Source organism: Sparus aurata, chromosome 9 (assembly GCF_900880675.1).
Source record: "Sparus aurata chromosome 9, fSpaAur1.1, whole genome shotgun sequence".
In the NCBI taxonomy this organism is placed as follows: domain Eukaryota; kingdom Metazoa; phylum Chordata; class Actinopteri; order Spariformes; family Sparidae; genus Sparus; species Sparus aurata.
Window position 1 is genome coordinate 19536618 of NC_044195.1, and position 17560 is coordinate 19554177.

The 17560-nt window shown below is 38.9% G+C and overlaps 3 protein-coding genes across 6 annotated transcripts; 1 reads left to right on the forward strand and 2 right to left on the reverse strand.

The window, feature by feature from the left end:
- Positions 1-1251: 1251 nt before the first annotated feature.
- On the reverse strand, positions 1252-3414 carry LOC115588659 (glucose-6-phosphatase 2). Of its 3 annotated transcripts, none has more exons than XM_030429389.1 (6): positions 3354-3414; positions 2828-2896; positions 2641-2750; positions 2441-2555; positions 2238-2359; positions 1252-2135 (listed from the first exon to the last, which is right to left on the reverse strand). In XM_030429389.1, exons 1-6 carry the CDS (start codon positions 3389-3391, stop codon positions 1624-1626), a joined length of 966 nt encoding a protein of 321 aa, XP_030285249.1. In that variant the 5' UTR covers positions 3392-3414; the 3' UTR covers positions 1252-1623. The 3 variants fall into 3 exon arrangements, with proteins under 3 accessions (XP_030285249.1, XP_030285250.1, XP_030285248.1); XM_030429390.1 differs by having other exon boundaries at positions 3325-3381; XM_030429388.1 differs by lacking the exon at positions 3354-3414 and having other exon boundaries at positions 2828-3312.
- A 441-nt stretch (positions 3415-3855) lies between these two features.
- Positions 3856-9445, forward strand: spc25 (SPC25 component of NDC80 kinetochore complex). The gene is made up of 7 exons (XM_030429391.1): positions 3856-3980; positions 5671-5842; positions 6063-6128; positions 6233-6379; positions 6495-6620; positions 7153-7251; positions 7869-9445. The coding sequence occupies exons 2-7, from the start codon at positions 5692-5694 to the stop codon at positions 7991-7993; spliced, it is 714 nt and encodes a 237-aa protein (XP_030285251.1). The 5' UTR covers positions 3856-3980; positions 5671-5691; the 3' UTR covers positions 7994-9445.
- Positions 8659-16611, reverse strand: nostrin (nitric oxide synthase trafficking). 2 transcript variants are annotated; one of them, XM_030429386.1, is made up of 16 exons: positions 16516-16611; positions 16245-16330; positions 16056-16139; positions 15773-15835; positions 15592-15673; positions 15429-15491; positions 14251-14349; positions 14019-14144; positions 13419-13517; positions 13199-13324; positions 11756-11864; positions 11507-11595; positions 11271-11396; positions 9451-9727; positions 9265-9357; positions 8659-9179 (listed from the first exon to the last, which is right to left on the reverse strand). In XM_030429386.1, the coding sequence occupies exons 1-16, from the start codon at positions 16609-16611 to the stop codon at positions 9043-9045; spliced, it is 1755 nt and encodes a 584-aa protein (XP_030285246.1). In that variant the 3' UTR covers positions 8659-9042. The 2 variants fall into 2 exon arrangements, with proteins under 2 accessions (XP_030285246.1, XP_030285247.1); XM_030429387.1 differs by having other exon boundaries at positions 9451-9709; positions 16516-16607.
- Between the last annotated feature and the right edge of the window lie 949 nt (positions 16612-17560).

Genomic DNA, 17560 nt, shown 5'->3' on the forward strand with positions numbered 1-17560 from the left:
AAAATCCGACCATTCAGCCTATAGTTTTGTGCATTTCCTGCAGTATGTTCAGCAGATTTCGCTTCAGTCTTCAGCATTCACACTGTATTTTCGTAGGAAATGCAAATTTTTCTAGTTAAACAATCTTGTTATGCTTTCGTTTTTTGGATTTGGCCATCTCATGAATCCTAACCCTAACATCTTTAAAGAGTAACAGAGAAGGATGTAAAATAACTATTTCCGAGGCAAAACTCACTTCTGTTTTGTTATTTCAACAAAAGTTTGTAATCCAATTAAATTCCAGATTTCAATGTGAAATGTCTTTTTTTCTATTTCTTCCTAAGTTTCTTTTCTAAATATTATAAAAAAAAGTTGGATTGTATAACAGGTTAGCTGCTGAGAGGTCCTTTGTCATTTGGCCCTCAGCACCAAGGTGTAATAAAATACCCAGAGACACAGATGTTCATTCAAGCTTGGTTTATCAAGTAGCCTACACACTTAGGACAGTTACATCATTTTGTGCCAGGCCTCAGGTGCCCACTGGATGCTAAGCAACCATGTTCAAGATGTGGAAATGGGTTCTGCCGGGGAGTTTAACTAATCTGCCTAATCACATCATAGACTCTGTTCTGCCTCATTACATTTTGGGTGATTAATATCTGAATTTTCCTGGAGAAAAAGGGCAACTCATGACAGATTATGTAATTCACACAAAGCAGGATATACTGCACATACGCACACATCTGTGGTTTACAGGAGAGAAACCCTGAATGATTTAGCAGGTCCTGGAAAATGTAGGGACTTATGGAAAAATATATATCAGATCTGTTGTTGGAGCCAAAGATTGCCCCTTTAAATTCACATGAATTTGTAGGTTATTTGTTTATATTGCAGCTTGATCGAAATATTGAATATAACTTAATTTTCCAGCTGAGCAGCAATTCAAAGTTTGATGAAGTACTTTTACAACATGGCCTAATTTAGTATTTTCTCGGTGAAATGGCAGGCTGATGGGAAAAGAAAGAAGAGAAAGAAGAAGAAAACAGTTTTGTTCTCTTGTTCTTTTATTCAAATCTAACATTTCTTTGGCACTTTATTGTGTACATTTCAAAAACTGCTTGAGCAAGACACTGAATCGTGCTCTGTGTGCAGACTGGAAAGAAAATCAAAGTCACTCAGGGGAAAAGTGTCTCCAAAATAGAATGAATGTATAACATGTATAGCATTTCCATATAACTTTCCAAAGCTCTAATAAATAAAAAAAACAGTGACTTTCAAATTGATACAAATCTCCAGTTTTATTTACAACAATCCTTCATATCATGTCACTAATGTGTCATACAGCGGGTTATACTGTACATGTAAAACAAACAAAACAAAGGAAAACTCAGGCTAGACATCGTACTCTGCTATGTTCACCACATAAAGTTCAAAAACATTAAAACATATTGACTTCTAACCAATTCTAACCATCTAATGTAATGTATTTCCGCATTTAATGCAGTTTCAGTGCTTATGTGACAATAACAGTTTGGCAGGTGGTATATATGTCTCCACTTGTCCGTGGACCTGACCCATTTGACATCATTTAATGCAAAATACATAGTGTAACATAACGTTACAAAAACACAATTCCTCCATATTCTAAGCTATTTTCCGGTCCTCATCTCCGATCAGCAAATGTACACAGTAAGGAATAACAGCAACCACACCGAGAGGAACTGAAGCACTCTTACAAAACGATAAAATGTAGAACACAACTTCGTTGTTCGTGGGCATTTTCATGAAGTCATACACCTGCAGAGATGTAAGAGTTGCAGCCACACACATGAGCTTGAATCTGGTTTTGTAGCCGTTCTTCCCCTTGCAGCTCTGGATGAACATCTGAGAGTTCACCGCCAGGCCCAGACCGAACAGGGCTCCCAGGTTTCTCACCAGACCGGCAAAAGGTGTTGTGTCGATATGGATCCAGTCTGGGTTAGCACACCACTTCTTGGCTTTAGTTACTGACCACAGTGGATCGAGCTCTGTCGATTTGAGGATCAGATAAAAGCATCCAGCAAAGGAGAAAAGAAAAACATTGGTCTGGAGATACACTTTCAAGCTTGCATTGTAGATTGAGGGGATGTAATTGAACGCCTCCGCAACCAGCATACCTACACATTGTGGACAAAAACCGAATGATTGATTACAACATACACAGCTATTGCATCTTACATAGCAGCTCTGGATATTTGTGGTAGCAAGATGACACTCACCAGCTAGAAGACCGAGGATGACCTGATGTGGGAAATGTGTCGCGATGAAAACCCTGGAGACACAGACACTTATCTGAACGACCCAAAAGGCCATCCACAGACAAGACCTCAGAAGACGAAACCTGCAATATTGAGAATATTTAGACACAACCACTGATAAAGAAGCCCGCGATGTAAGGGTGCGATACAAAACAAGCGCCCACCTTTGAAATCTTTGCAGAGAAGTGACAGAGGAGGCAGGCCTGGTGAAGTTGAGAGCAGAGGTGATCATCACATACCACACACACGATGAGCCCATGGCATGACCAGATGGACTTCCTGCATAAAGAAATATCAAAGAGAGTGTTTGATTGTGCTAGATAATGCCCCTTTTGATGGCATGAGCTAAAATATACATGCTAACCTGGCCCTGTTTCACATGTGATGTGGAATTGCTCCAAGTGTGGGAATGAATCGTTGTGGTAGAACGGAGTTTCTTGCACCCACCAGTAAGGTCGGTGGCCAAACAGAATCCTGAAAGACAAGTATCACATTAAAGTCTAAAACACGCAGAATACAAAAAAAAAAGATATACCACAGAACTGGTTTACCATTTGAAAACAAGATTTAGCCAGTCTCCAATAACAGCAACCCATATCATCTTGATGCCCACATTATGACTAAGATGGAACCAGAGGGGGAAATAAACAGAGAAAATATTACGAGGGTCTCCGACAGTTGACATGAAGTTGAGAAAGTCGTGGTATTCCCTGTAGTTGTTCTGGATGTGCTGTATAACCAGCACCCCACTGCTGTAGACAAAATCCATCCTTTCTGTGTGCCCGCGTCCAGCAGCCGCTTCTTCAGCACCAGTCAAAACACCACAAACCCCTTCCCCGCCTGAGATAGAGCTTTATATCTCAACCTGGCATCATAAATCATTAAACAGAGCCAAAGACAACAGCTGCAAGCTCTCCAGATTGGACCCACATGGAATAAAATGATGTGTTCCCAAGTCGTGAGAGCTCAGCATTTTAAGAAATGTTCCAAAAACTGTTTACCCCCCGACTGTGTAGCCATCAGATATTTTACAGATCATTGCTTTTACCGTCGTTACATATTAGCCATTGTACACACTGAAAGAGATGGTGAACCTCGTAACCCCCTGGATCCATTCAGCCTCATTAATATTCTCATTCTGAGTGAGCGTGGCAACAAAATGGGCTTCCCATAATACTGTGACTGAATGACACGGTCCCATCTGGCACACAGAGTCGACCCGTCATCACCATGTTTTCTTCTCCTCTTACAAACAACGTCGTTTTTTGTGAGCACTTTTATATTAAAAAAAAGGATATTATACTATTATCAAAACAATATTTTGAACTTGATTTCAACTGAGTAGTTTAGGCCCACTTGAACCTCCTCAGATTCACCACAAGGTGGTACAAAATCGCAACAAAGACATACACGCTAAAGGTCTCTGATGCATTTTAATGTTTAGCAGGAAATAGCATTGTAAAAAATAGTAGTCACATTTTCTATTCAAGTAATGGAGAAGAAATCACTGTCCATCTGATTTATTAAAATTATTTACATTAGCTGACTTGAAAGCGGAAGAAAAATAAAGAAAACGTCACTTCCGGTCTCCAGTCCCCGCCCCCTGCCGTACAGACCGCGGATTTTTGAAAATAACGACAGGATCAGGAGCAAGACGGAAGTTAAATCAAACATATTTTATCGACGGCCGCACATTAAAAACGCGTGAGTATCGCCTCGAAATTTAAACGAAACACATCACTTAATGAAATTGCAAAGGAGTCAGTTGTTTTTTAATTTTCTAGCGTAAGTAACGCGAGTTGTGAGCAAGCTACGGTTAGCTAGCCGCTCATGTTTGCTAGCAAATGTTAGCGTCGACATGGATTAACGTTATGTTGTCGAACTGTCAAACGTTACATTACACATTAATGTTAAACGGTGCGGAGTGGTGAGGCCACATAGTGAGATTTATGCACTGTAACCAAGTTTTAACTGGTGATACTTAACCCAAACACGACTCATTGTTTTCTAAGTTAACGCTAGTTAGCTTGACCAGCTTGCCATGGAAGTTGAAGGCTGCTGATGTTTTATGAACGCTTGCTTAAGTTTGGTTGCTTGATTATTTTCCGAGCTGTCGTCCGTATCCTGAAGTCTTCATTAGCTGGATGTTTGCTCGGGCGTCAAGCAGCTGGATCTGCTGACATTGCTAATATGACGTCATCCATAGCCAGTGTATTACTTTTTGGCTTCTTCAGGTTGAGCACAACAATCTCATCTAAAGGTCCACTTACTATCTTTTCCCGAGGCTTTCATTTGTATTGCACAGTCTCTTAACTGTATGCACAACTGAGAAAGGTCTCTTATGTTATAGGAAGCCCCTCTTTTTTTGTTTTTAATTCACTTTCTTGGTCATTTATATATATTTATACAGCCATACAGGTTTGATGTGTATATATGTTAAGGAATTTAACAACAAGCATTGTGTTCTGTAAAAACAATGGTTTATTAGAGTGAGGCCAATGTAGCCTTTGGCCAATACTGTCCTATTGTTAATACATTGACAACTGCTCATATATGTTGGCTGATAGGAAAACTAGAGCCCGACTGCCACTCAGTTTTTGGGTCTGATGTTGGTACCGATACATTGGCCAATATACACAAATTATATGCAATGGGCCTTCAAATGTTGTTTTCAAACATTTGTGTCCAAGATACGAAAAGCCAGGATATTTTACAGATTAACAATAAACTTTATTGTCTAAAATGACATCGGTGCACTTGAACAGTAAATTTCACTGGTCATTTAATACATTTTTCCTAACATCTTTTTCCTGGATTATAATCTTATAAAATGAGTGCATATCTGGTAACACACACAGCAATATTGATATATCTGTGATAGGGCCAATATTGGCTAATAATGCATCAGACAACTGATATATTTGTCAGGCTGTAATGAAAATTTTGTTTTTACAGATCATATTGCAGAAAAATGTGCTTGGGGTGATTCAGCATTGTAAAATTCACAGTGAAGTTTGTTGTTTCAATGTACAGATGCCTTTTAAGTCTGTTGTTAAACTGTAAAATGTTCTCCAGAAATCAGAATCAAAAACCCACTTAACAATGGGTGTGTGCAAGGTGCTCCTTGTCTTGATATAACAGTAGTTTCTTACAGTAAGTGTGCTGCATGTCATCAGCTTTGTGAAACATTGGCTTCATTGTATTTGTTTCTCAGCATCAACCTGCTCTTTCTTATCATCCCAGAGGAAATTTTGTTTGCAGCCAGACATTAAACACATACATCACAGAAAAAGAAGGCACTGGTGACATAAGATTACAAAGTGCTATGGGAGGTAAGATTAAAATAGTTATTTTATCATGATTAGCATTGTCCTGTCTGTTGTTGTTCTTACAGATTGTCTGACATCCGAACATCATGACGTCCATTACTGATCCAAACATGAGTGACAGGTTCACTAATGCAATGGAGGAGATCCACAACAAACATCTGAAGACATATGGGGAGATTATTGACACAACCACAGAGCTGTGCCAGTCCCACAGACAGCTTGTGAAGTCGGCACTAGGTATGATTGAGATATTGTCTATTGTTTATTGGGCTCCCCCTTTATTTCTGCTTTGGCTGTAACTACTCTCCCTGAGGTCCATATTAAAATAGTCAACCGTGTTTGCACTTATACTTCATACAGTAAACGATACATTTACAGCATTAACACTGCATTAAAAATACATTAAAATCCCACAGCATTAATGAGAGTGGATGTTGTTTTTTCCCTTTTGGTGCAGATACTTGTCTAAAGAAATGTAAGGATGATGACATGCTGTTTGAGACGATACAGACATTCAAAAAAGGTGAGTTTTATGCATAAGGCCACAAAGCATTGCATCTGTGCCTTACATGTGTGGCTCAGTATGTGCTGAGCTTTTTTAACCTGAATGTAATATTTGTCCACCAGACCTTGAACAAATAAATACATCATTGAAAGAGAAACGGCATGCCATCTCAGGGATGGTGTCTGAGATTCAGCAGAAGGAGATGCAGAAAGATGACATCATCCAGAAGATAGAGAAACTCAGAGAAGAGCAAGCCAAGAGAAAAGAGCGTAAGTGGATATTTAAAAATAAAATTAATGGTTTAAATCACTTATCTTAATTTGTGACTGTAGCATATTGAGTAATTGACTCCTGCACTTGTTTCTTTTCTTGCTCTCCTTTCAGTAATTGAATCACAAAATAAAGCAAACAAAGACAGACTGAGGAATCTTGGGAAAGCCCGACTAGTCTTTCAGGATCATTTGGGGATGGAGATACGAACAATCCTTGGCAAAACACAGTTGGTTAAAGGTGGGCCAAACATATATGTGTACATTCCATATTCAGTATTTTTCTTGAGCTGGTCATGGTTATGTTATGCACTGTTTTCATACATTAATAGCAATTGCTATGAAGATTTTCGTTTTTTCAGTTTTGTACAGCTCAGAGGATCTTCTCTTTGGGTGTTCCTCTTGCGAGAAGATTGTGACCTCTCAATCTAATAGGAGAAATGCTTATATCCTGATTGGATTGCTTGAAATACCTCTCTCAAAACACAACCACAGTTGTCGAAATAACGGCTTAGTCATATGGTGTACACCCACTTATAACCCTAAAAACAACAAAGAAATAAGTGCTTGAGAATATTGGGCACAGGAGAAAAGATTTGACCAGACTGGGGGAAAAAATGTTAAAAAATGGCACATGACAAACACAGCCACATCTTTGAGAAATGCATAACAGTATTCTAGCTTGTCTCAAATAAAGTACTCGCTCTCTTTTTAGTTGAAGTAAATACCGCTTCAGAATTTATAGAATGTGTTTTGTTGTTGTCCTTGTCAAGGTGAAAAGCTGCAGTTTGTTTTCCGGAATATCAACCCTTCAGATCAGGACAGCGCCTACGTTGTCACAATGGGGATCAGAGAAGATGGAGCATACCAGAGTAAGTTAAACACATTTACAGTATATCACAAGACTATACTGTTATGGCCAAATGCAGAATTTATTCATGTTTGGACCATGTTTGCTCAAAACAAAAGGGCCCAGCTGTTTTTGGGAACTGCTGTATATTTTAATAGTAAAACTACCTATGACAATTTTTTAAACACTGATGTTTCAGTAGGATTAAATGGCCATAGTGATGAGTGCTGCAGGGACAGGGCAGGGACAGCAAAAGTTATTGAGAGCCCACACCAAAAACACATTAAAGAACGGAGACACAGTTGAACTTTTGTGTCGCCTGTGTCTCTGCAAGACAGTTGCACGTGAACACACTGCAAAGACTACAGTTGACGGGAAAGTAGCTTGTACGCTCTGCGCCTGCATAAGAGGAACCTTTGTTATGACGAAGCAGTATTTTTGGACACATCTCACTAATATTGCGACTTCTAATCAGGAATAATATCTCACCGCTGGCCCTGACATTGGCCCTGATGCATTGCTGGTTTTGGTCTTTCATTGGATTTATTGATACTAATAAAATAATTAAAAAACACTAGCCTTATCCTGCAGCTACCACTCTAAATGGCTTGTTTTAATACAAATCTTTATTTTGTACAGTTGTGTCAAGTGACCCCGTGCTTGAGTGTTTGCCAGTGTTGGAAAGCCGGCTTCAGGAGACCAACAACTTACCAGCATTCCTGGCAAACGTCAGGAAGGAATTCATCTCTCAGGCACGCCGCTGAGATTGGAGGGAACTGTACAGTGAAGTTCTTCCTGTAATATGGACTGATGTCAGGAAGGAGCACAGCCTGCCTTGTTAAGACTTTACTACATATATTCTGCTGTTAATTATATGAACAAGTGTCGTCTCCAATTATTTTTGAGAATGATCTTTTTGCAGTTCACTATGTATTTGGCATTACGAGAGCAGTTCTAGCGGAAATGATGACAACTCCTAATTGAAATTTGTGTCTCCTATTCCTAAAAACTGTAAGTGTTAACTATAGATGTTGCACTTAATCAAAAGTAAAACAAATACATTTAAGGCTGCAACTAAGGATTATTTTCATAATTGGTTAATCTGCAGATCATTTTCACGATAAATCGATTAATCATCTAGTCAAGACAATGCTCATCATAACCTCCCTCCCACAGTGACTTCTTCAACTTGCTCTTTTTAAACGAACAGACCCTTTTATTTTCTTTCATAAATGACACGGAAAGGGAGCAAATCTTAACGTTTGAGAAGCTGAAACTGGCAAATATTTTACATTTATGGTTGAAAAGTGACTGAGATGATTAGGCTATCATCAAAATGGTCAGCAATTACAATTTTGTTGACCAACCAGTTAATTGACTAACTGTTGCAGCTGAAAATATAGTAAAATAAAATAATTTAGAGACAGTGTAAAAAGTTTTCATTTATTGTCATGTGTCATTAGTTTTACTTTTCTCATTTTAATCAAAGTTAATGATATTAATCCAATGACATACATATTTATTTCAGTGCTTGTTCTTCTGTACACAAAGTGGCTTAAATAATGAAAGAAAACATAATTGGGTGCAGCATTTACAAACAATATTACTTCTAACAACATTGCAGTATAACTCTTGGGAGAGCAGTGACCAAAAATCCTAGATCCTTTCTTGCAGCAGGGACGCATATTTAAATGTTTTTCACTAACCATTTTAAAGCAGTGAATATTTTAAATTCAAACACAGTTGTTGCCATTAATCTTTTCATTTAATCTGATTTGGGATGGGTTCTGTATTTTTGCTCTTTATGACTCATTCAGGCATCAGATGATTGGACTTTGGTTAACACAGGCAGTTCTTCAACGTAGGTCGACGGGAAATGGCCCGTCTTCCCGTTGAGTTCTCCAAACCACCATCCATTCTCTTCCTTTGTGTAAATGTCTAGAAGATCCCCTGTGAAACACAAATAATTTTTATTAGATATTGTTAATGAAACCTCTGCTATTTTTAGATCGTCTGCATCTGAGTTGCCGCTCACCTTCTTTTAAAGTCAGCTCATCGTCCTGCTCGGGTGTGAAGTTGTACAGGGCTTTGCATTGTCCTATACTGCTCGGCTCTGGTGTGATTTGACCTGTTAGATGTTGATGTTTTTCCATTGCTTTAATTTCACTTTTTTACATTTTTAACGCAATGATTACAAATAAATATGTGTTGACATATTTACCTTGTTCTTTGTCGTCATCATCAGTGTGAGGCAGTGCTCCGTTGACAGTACTGCCACACTCTGCAGCCACGGCTTCTTGCATCGTAGCTGTGGGAGTGAGCGGGTCAGCAGCGCCTGGTGGAGCCTCTGTAGACTGTTGGGTCACAAACTGAGCCGGGCCTTTGTAAATGATGGAAGCTCTCAGTGACTGTCGGGATCTGAATGGGGTCCTCCTGAGTTTGACTGGACGAGTCAGTTGAACGACACTGTGCTCACAGTCCTTAGACATAAAAATAGACTATTATGTTTTCACTAAGTGATTTGTCTTTGGAAATGTGATACATTGTAGAAACATAACAGTGATTTCTTACTATGCAAGCTCTGATTAAGCATTTGTTTAAACTAGTCGTCATCAAGGAGGACAGTTCTCCTTATTTAAACTTCTAAGGGTTTAAGGATCAAACCTAGATTTGTGATTTTTGGCTTTATAAATACAATTGACTTGAGTTATATACAACATCCAGCTTGTGCTACTTCAAGTTCTTGTGTAAATGCAAACCGGGACTGCACAATATGGTTGGTTATGCATGATAACATTTTACATAACAATTTTCATTGTCATTGACAAACTCGTCACTAAAATCATGATGGTGTGGCTTTTCTCCTGGTCTCCACCAAACAAACATGTTTCATTACAGCTGGAGAACTTTGGAGGCCAGAGCATCTCTTCAGCACTACAACATTTAACTAAAACACTGTTTTCCGACACAGAGTCCAGTTCGTTTGATTAGTGTGAAAAAAAGTGCACTGGGTCTGCTTGAAAGGGGGGGGTCTTGAATACATTCATGTCGACCTGGGCTCACCTCAGGTGAGAAAGCAAGTCTACCCAAACACAGAAATGGACTGAGTCTGCTTGGGAGACTGGAGTGGGGCAATAATTCTCTGGCACAGTACGAAACAAGCGTACCTAATGTGAAAAGACTCTGAGGCGACATCCAGTTTAAAATGTATTAAAAAACCCATTTGAAACAAGACAGCTGTTGTCAATGTTTACCAAACAGGTCGGGAATCATTGTCCTGATATATCTGAGGCCTCGCTCAATTCTTACAAATATGTGAACTAAAAGTAAGTACATACTTTTTACACTGTCCTTTTTAAAAGGTAGCTTGGTCCGGTACTGAGTGAGACCGCTGCAGTCAGCAACTGTTTTATGGGCTGCAGTGTAATCCTTAAGGGCAGCTGCACAGCGTCAAAGTATGTCCACTTAAAGTTGTTGTTTTTGCCTCTGACAGGCCGAGAATTATAAAAACATTATGAAAACAGAGATATACCTTGTGCTCAAAGAAGAACATCCTTTTAGTTTTACCAGAAACAGCTGCTAACAAAAGCCACCAGACTCCATTTGCAGAGACAAGTAATTTTGTCCTCAAGCAAACAAAATAAAACTTCAAACCATCTTGATTCGTCTTCCCTCTGTTGCAACAATCACCAGCTCTGGGATGGTTTAAATAAACCCAATGCCTATGATTGTCCCCATTTGACAATTAGACACAAAAATAGGGTTGTTACCCTTTAAACTCGAGGAAGGAGAAATTCCACTTCTTTCACCATTTGTCCAATATATCAAGTCCAGTATCCTACTCTGGTTCAGGTCTGCTTTTAATGTATTCTTGAGACTTCTGTCACCTAATGAGGAATACATTTACTCTCTCACCCCCCATTTAAACATGTCACGTTTTCTTCTTTAAACAAATTGGCTACCACTACCTCAGAATATTCCTTTTATCCCCCCCCCCCAGGACATACCTCATCTACTTAAAGAAAATCCATGCAGTCTTACCTTATCTTTCCATTTCACAATGCTGTCTTTAAATCGGTGAAAGGACTTTTCTGTCCCCTCTAAATCGGACAGTGACACAGAGAGTTTGTAGTGTGTGGCCTCCAGGAGATCCAGTTTTAGAGTAATCTACAGGCAACACGATGACGTTAGTGAACACTCCAGCAAATCTGATAAATAATCAATTAAAGTAAACGTCCATCTGCACTCTCACACCACTATCCATTCATCCTGTTTACCTCATCTAACTGCTGTTCTGTTTCCTCAAGGTTCTTTTGGTTGGAGAAAGATGGATTTTCAGCGTACGTTTTCATCAGCTTTTCAACTCCTGCAGCCAGAATGTCGATTTAGAAACAAATGAATGACCTTACGTAACAATAGCCGTCATGAATCACTGAGTTATACTGAAAGACACATTTGTACCGTCTCCATCAGATTATATTTTGTAATTCTAATGCATTATTCTGCGGGTAATGTACTGAACTTGCCTTCGCGGTCCTTCTTTGTTTTTGTAATGGTGTCATCCAGACGCTGGAGTTTGAGTTTGATGGCCTCTTTTCTTCGGTCTTTGTCCATAAATGATTTGCTGTCCTCCTCCTGATGCATTCAGAGTACAGATAACATGGATTTATCCCATCAGTATCCGTGGTGGTTAAAATACACCATTGATGCTATGTATGCCAAAGCCGCAGGCTCTTTTGTGTGTCTGAATAAATTTGAATTCAAAGCGAGTTCCTGGAAATATCACGAACAAGCCATTGTCACTTTTGCTCTGCATATTCATTTACAGGATTTAACGTTAAAGGAAAAGTTTACCCCAAAACGAAAAATTCAGTCATTATCTACCCAATTCTGTGCTGATGTGACATCAGGTGAAGTTTCGTAGTCAAAACATCTCTGGAGCTACAGAGCTAAACAACGTTGCAGCATTCTCATGAACAACTAAAGCAGATGGGGACTTGTTTTAAAATGTAAAAAAACAACCCCTCACAAAAAAGGCTCCGCAAAGCTCATTGTTGTGTTATCCCAGTCAAGTAAAAAACCCCAAGATCCCAAAATGATTTGTAAGGAGCTTGTTTACCACTTCAGGTAGGTTGCACGTTAATGCTTTTAGCTTAGCAGCTACTGTTAAGATCTCAGCTTTTAAAACTTTTTTTTAAAAAAGAAAACGTCTTTTCAAATCAAGTTAGAATCTTGAGGCTTCCAGAGACTTGGATTACGCTCGACGAGCTGTATGCTTTTTGGTACGGTCCCTAACAATCTTGCAACAACGTTAACATTACGTACCAATAGCAACGATAACCTTGCCTAGGTGATTTTAACAACAGCGTTATTTAGCATTGGCACTGTTAACCTTCTCAAGCTAGCATGAGCAATGTTAGCCAGTGCAACAGACTGGCAGTCACTTGAGGGGCTAGAAAGTTCGAACAACGGTGTTGTTGTGACGTGAATTCAGTGGAAGAGATAAGTTGGAAAGCCACATTTAATGGCTGAATGTTTTCAGTAACACCTTTAAAACAAGTCCCCATCTAATTCAGTCGCAACTCTGGTTTGCTGTGAATCTACAGAAATGTTTTATGTTTCTATGTTACTTCACCTGACCTCCTCTTAGCACGGGAGTGAGGAGATACTGAGACAATTTCAATTTGTAGATGAACTTTTCCTTTAAAAAGTTCAATCTATTGACTGTGCAACCAACCTGATAGCTGCATAGATTAAAGTTTACCCCCCAAAAAAGATTACATTTACATCAGAGCACACTCAAAATGAGAAAATTCATCTTTTAAGTGTGGCTCACATTAAAAAGACACCCCCTGCAGAGATGACTGAGTATGTCTTTGAAGGGGATGAGTCACTGAATGAGTATGTGGCCTGCAGACAAGCTTCTATCCGGAGTCTCAGAGCAAAAATAAAAAATGACATAGACTTACAAAGTAATCAGCCATTAGAAACTCTGCGACATTATCATCAGCCGTGATGTTGTTTTCTTCAGTCAGGACTTGTATGTCTTTATCCATGTCCACCCTCTGAACTGCCTGTTCTATCTGTCGTTGGCCCTGCAAGTGGAAAAAGTGTATGTACAAGTTATAATATCCAGCTAGGTTTTAAGGGACACTCATGAGAAGGACGCAGGTGAGGATGAATGCTCACATGTTTGAGAGTCTGCCCGAAGCTGGACATTTGGAGGTTGTATCTGTTCAAAATGTTGCACAGAACTTCAATACGCTGTTTCTCCAGCTCCTGTATGATCTGAAAAAAACAGAAAGAGGCGCTGTGATACTTTCTCATTCAATCCCTATTCAGTTTCACTCAGTCATTGTCATTTACTCTGTGAAGTATGTATTAACATATATGTAACAACATTCATATCTCAGAGAAGCTGCACAATACACTGAGTGGACTGTGGTGGTTTGGTGCTCCAAACTATGTAGGACCGAAACTTCCAACAGAAAAAAAAAAGAAAAGAAAGAAATTTAAAAATTGCTTTAAAAAAATACATCAAAATTATTTCCGATTAACCCAAAGAAATATTGAAAATATAATAATTCATTATTTTTTTTAGTATCTGTCATAAATTTATATTTTTGCATTAATTTACATGTGTTTTTTTGTCTTGGCATACATTTTTTACTTTCCCACAACATTTTCTGCAACCAAACGTTTGCTGGTTCAACTGGTTGTAGTTAATGAGGCGTCCTTGAGCAAGACACTAAGGAGACGAAAAGAGTTCTGAAGGATTTTTCTCGGCACCTGATAGCAGTTTTTCAGTGTGTTTTCCAACTTGAGTCTCATCTGATGACCCTCCATGTTGATTTTAAAGTACTCCTCATCCACCCGCGTCTGCAACTCTGCTGACTTGGTCAGCCTGTTCAACATCTGTAGTAAACAACAACAAAAAAAATCTCATCAGTCTTAGGCAACATTTCCAGCTTGTATTAACCCCTCGAATAGAACATGTATTTGATGTGAAAAGCAGTTTTGCCTTTTGTTTTTCTTTTTCTGTGCACATCTGCTTGTTGTTCTCAACAAAGTTGAACAACGCCTCATGCTCCCTTGTTAGTCCGCCCAATTTCTTCTTCGTCTGTTTTAGAAGAGGAAACACAAAAATCAGCAAAGTCATTACTGATATAATGTGATGTATATTCTTTTCAAAGAGTCACACACTATGAAGTTCTTAGCCCGCTTACAAGACAGTACCAACATGTGAACCAGCAATAATATTATAATAGATTCTGATTGAAAGAACAGAGTATATATCTCCACACATATAAACAAGAGCACCATCCTGCACCTTGGACATCACAAATGAGGCCCATCTGAAGCGCAGACTGTGCCCTTATTACATGAAACATAAAGCGCACTCCTACACTGCATTTAACACACAAACTGAGCTAAATGAAACACTTTGTTCTTTTTTTCTGTAAGGATGGGTACATTTTATAAGCCTGATGGGTTCTTGACCTCTCCTGACACGTCTGTTATCAGTTTGTGGTTGGGAGTTTATGAAATCGTATGTGTGTGCAAATAAAAAAAAAAGAAAAAGAAAAACACTTTCATAATACTGTGTCGAAGTTCCTGTAAATCTTTTGATATTTGCTGTTTTGTAACTACAGCCAAAAGTTTTTCTTTTGTGAAATTGTTCAGTTCAAATATCCCAGTTGCTCGTGACAATCTACCCACTGAACCAATTAACTGTACAGTCTCCTTAATGAGCATGCTTATAGCTACTTGTGATAACTACTCAACAATTCCAAGGTGTTTAAAAGACTTATAAACCTCAACCTTATAAAATGTAAAGACTGTCAACACACTTCTATAATCCTTGAATTTGTTAAGTCATCAAAATGCATACAAGCTTATATCCATTCAATAATGCATTATGTATGCTTTGTAATGCATTATGCAAGTATCTATAATACAAAATATGGTCTATATTGTAAGGGCTTCCCTTTAAAGTTAACCATAACATTCACAGTAACACTGACATTATTATGATTTATGGATCAGTATGATCATAATAATTGTTACTTGTTTTCAAGCCAGCTTTTGTGTGTGCCTCTCGATTTCCTGCTTGTGCAAAATACTTTTGTTGGTTTGCAAACCTTTTCTGTCTTTTCACACAAATAATATCTTTCTCTGTTTTATGATATCATTCTTTACCTTGAGTTGCTCACTCCAGTTAACAGTAACAAGTTTTCCAGTTCTTTCAATGGCACTGTCGAGCTGTTGAACGAAAAGGTGAGAAAAGGTCAGAGACTCACAATGACTGGCAGCTAGAACAGATAAACTGAAACACCTGAAAAATGAAAAATCTATTTCATACAGGCCTCTTCCTCTTAGTATGCTCGTCTAAGACTTGTCGGATTTCCAGAATTGCTTCTTGCTGAAATGCGTTTCCCAACGATCTGAAATGAGAACCAATTTAACTCTTTAAATCTCTCACACACTTCTTGACTCCGTGGACACCGTGCACAGTTTAGAAGTGAACTCAGGTTGAAAACTACCTGTGGGCGTCTGCTCTTGAGTACATCTCATCTGACACATGACACCAGGCGCTGTAGGTGGAACTGAGTGGGGGAGCCAGCATGAAAAGGTTAGAGCTGTGGGCTAATTGGCCCGGCACCTGCCTATGTTTTGATCACATCTTGCTTGCTATGTGCGTGCCATTTCCCCTGATACCATTATTTCTGTACACCACTTGGCAGTTAGTCCCCAGGAAGAGGTCATGTTGAACACAAAGCAGACAAAAGACGGAGCCAATTAGAAATTCAGCGGTGTGTCTCTTACTTGCTCGACATTCCTTTAGAGGCCCTGATGAGTTTGCCAGCAAGTTTCTGGAGTCCTTTAGCATAATTTAGCTCCAGCTCAGCCCTAAAAACAGGAGAGGGTTGCAGCAAGAAGGCAATAACTGAGTCAAACAATAACTCCTGTGTCGTTAAAGTTTAAGTCTGAAAGCTGCAACTGTGTTGAACCTACCTTTGCTGAAACACAGTCATAAGTTCTTTGCAGAAGTACTCCCCATTTTTTGAAAGTCGTTTAACATTTTGATAGAGTTTGTTATACTGAAAGGCAGAGAATAAGGCTCCATGAGATGTTTACATTGGAGCCGTAAAAGCCTGAGTTAAAAACCGATACAATGCTTGCTTTCGTAGCAGCTATGACAAGAAAATTCATGTTAAACGATCATTTGCTACTCCAGGAAGAAACACTGAACTGGGTTAGGGTTATTTTTGTAAGAAATACTCACAGAGCAGGTGCTCGTAGGATCCCTCATCTTAAGACTGTGGCTGTTTGTTGACTTTGGACTTTGAACTTTGACCAGCCTCCTCCCAAAGTCACTCATGCGGAAATCACCTGAGCTTTTGGCAGTGCACTATACAAAGGAAAATTCCAGAGAGAGGGGGGTAAAAAAAAAAACAAAAGCTACATATGTGAACTCACACAGGGTGGCAAGTCAGTCAACTACTGATATGAAGAAAGAGAAAGACATGAGCACAAATGAAAGGCTCTCGGATAAACTAACAATTGCTTTACTTTTTCATGTTGAGAAGAAGGTTCCACTTTCTAACAAGTCACCCTTCATGTAGGTCTCATAAATGGTGACTATTGGGTTACAATTAATGTTATAAAATAAAGTATGAATGCTTTTTTGTATCAGTTATAAGCCAATACATGGTACCTGTGTTCATATTGCAGCGATTAATCTTGGTATTCATTTAATTTACAAAAACTGATCTTTTGGCAACTAGAGAGCAGCTGAAACATAAAAAAATGACATATGATCATGTGTGAAGATTATACAACCATTCAGAAAACATTTTACTATTTACACACCCAGCTGAGCAACATCAGCATTATTTTGGATTCATGTATTCCTCCACTTGATGGAGTTACGTCCAATATTCACGCTACGTTAGCTCTGTTTTTGGCTCTCTACCAACTCCTGAGGGATATATCTGATTATTTAGCTGCTAAATGCTCCACTATGTCCACCAGCTAGCTGCTAACTGGGTCTGGGCAGGTGGAGCACAGTATTTTTTTCAGTCCACTTTCACTGAAAAGCATTGTCTTGTGCAGCCTAAAACAACACTATGAGAGGAGCGACAAAACAAACTTTGCGGGTGTGAAAACCGAAACAATCAAGCTGAAAGACACTAAAATTCTTGGTTGAGCAAAGGAGAGCTACAGAGCCTGAGATAATCCTTGGTGAGTTTGTCACTTTGTGTGAACCCAGTTCACAAACGAGAAATCTTGTAAAATAATAATATGCTATCACCATTCAAGATATAATA

Bases quoted from the DNA above. Each gene is read 5' to 3' on its own strand.
- LOC115588659 (XM_030429388.1), bottom strand. From the start codon at position 3,045: ATGGATTTTGTCTACAGCAGTGGGGTGCTGGTTATACAGCACATCCAG. The intron at 2,360-2,440 runs GTGGGCGCTTGT...TCAATATTGCAG, and splicing joins TCTCTGCAAAGATTTCAAAG to GTTTCGTCTTCTGAGGTCTT. The intron at 2,136-2,237 runs GTGAGTGTCATC...CACAATGTGTAG, and splicing joins CATCCTCGGTCTTCTAGCTG to GTATGCTGGTTGCGGAGGCG.
- nostrin (XM_030429386.1), bottom strand. From the start codon at position 16,611: ATGAGTGACTTTGGGAGGAGGCTGGTCAAAGTTCAAAGTCCAAAGTCA. The intron at 11,865-13,198 runs GTAAGTCTATGT...TGAATGCATCAG, and splicing joins TTCTAATGGCTGATTACTTT to GAGGAGGACAGCAAATCATT. The intron at 9,728-11,270 runs GTAAGACTGCAT...AAAACATAATAG, and splicing joins TTGTGAAATGGAAAGATAAG to TCTATTTTTATGTCTAAGGA.
- spc25 (XM_030429391.1), top strand. From the start codon at position 5,692: ATGACGTCCATTACTGATCCAAACATGAGTGACAGGTTCACTAATGCA. The intron at 6,380-6,494 runs GTAAGTGGATAT...CTCTCCTTTCAG, and splicing joins GCAAGCCAAGAGAAAAGAGC to TAATTGAATCACAAAATAAA. The intron at 7,252-7,868 runs GTAAGTTAAACA...TATTTTGTACAG, and splicing joins AGAAGATGGAGCATACCAGA to TTGTGTCAAGTGACCCCGTG.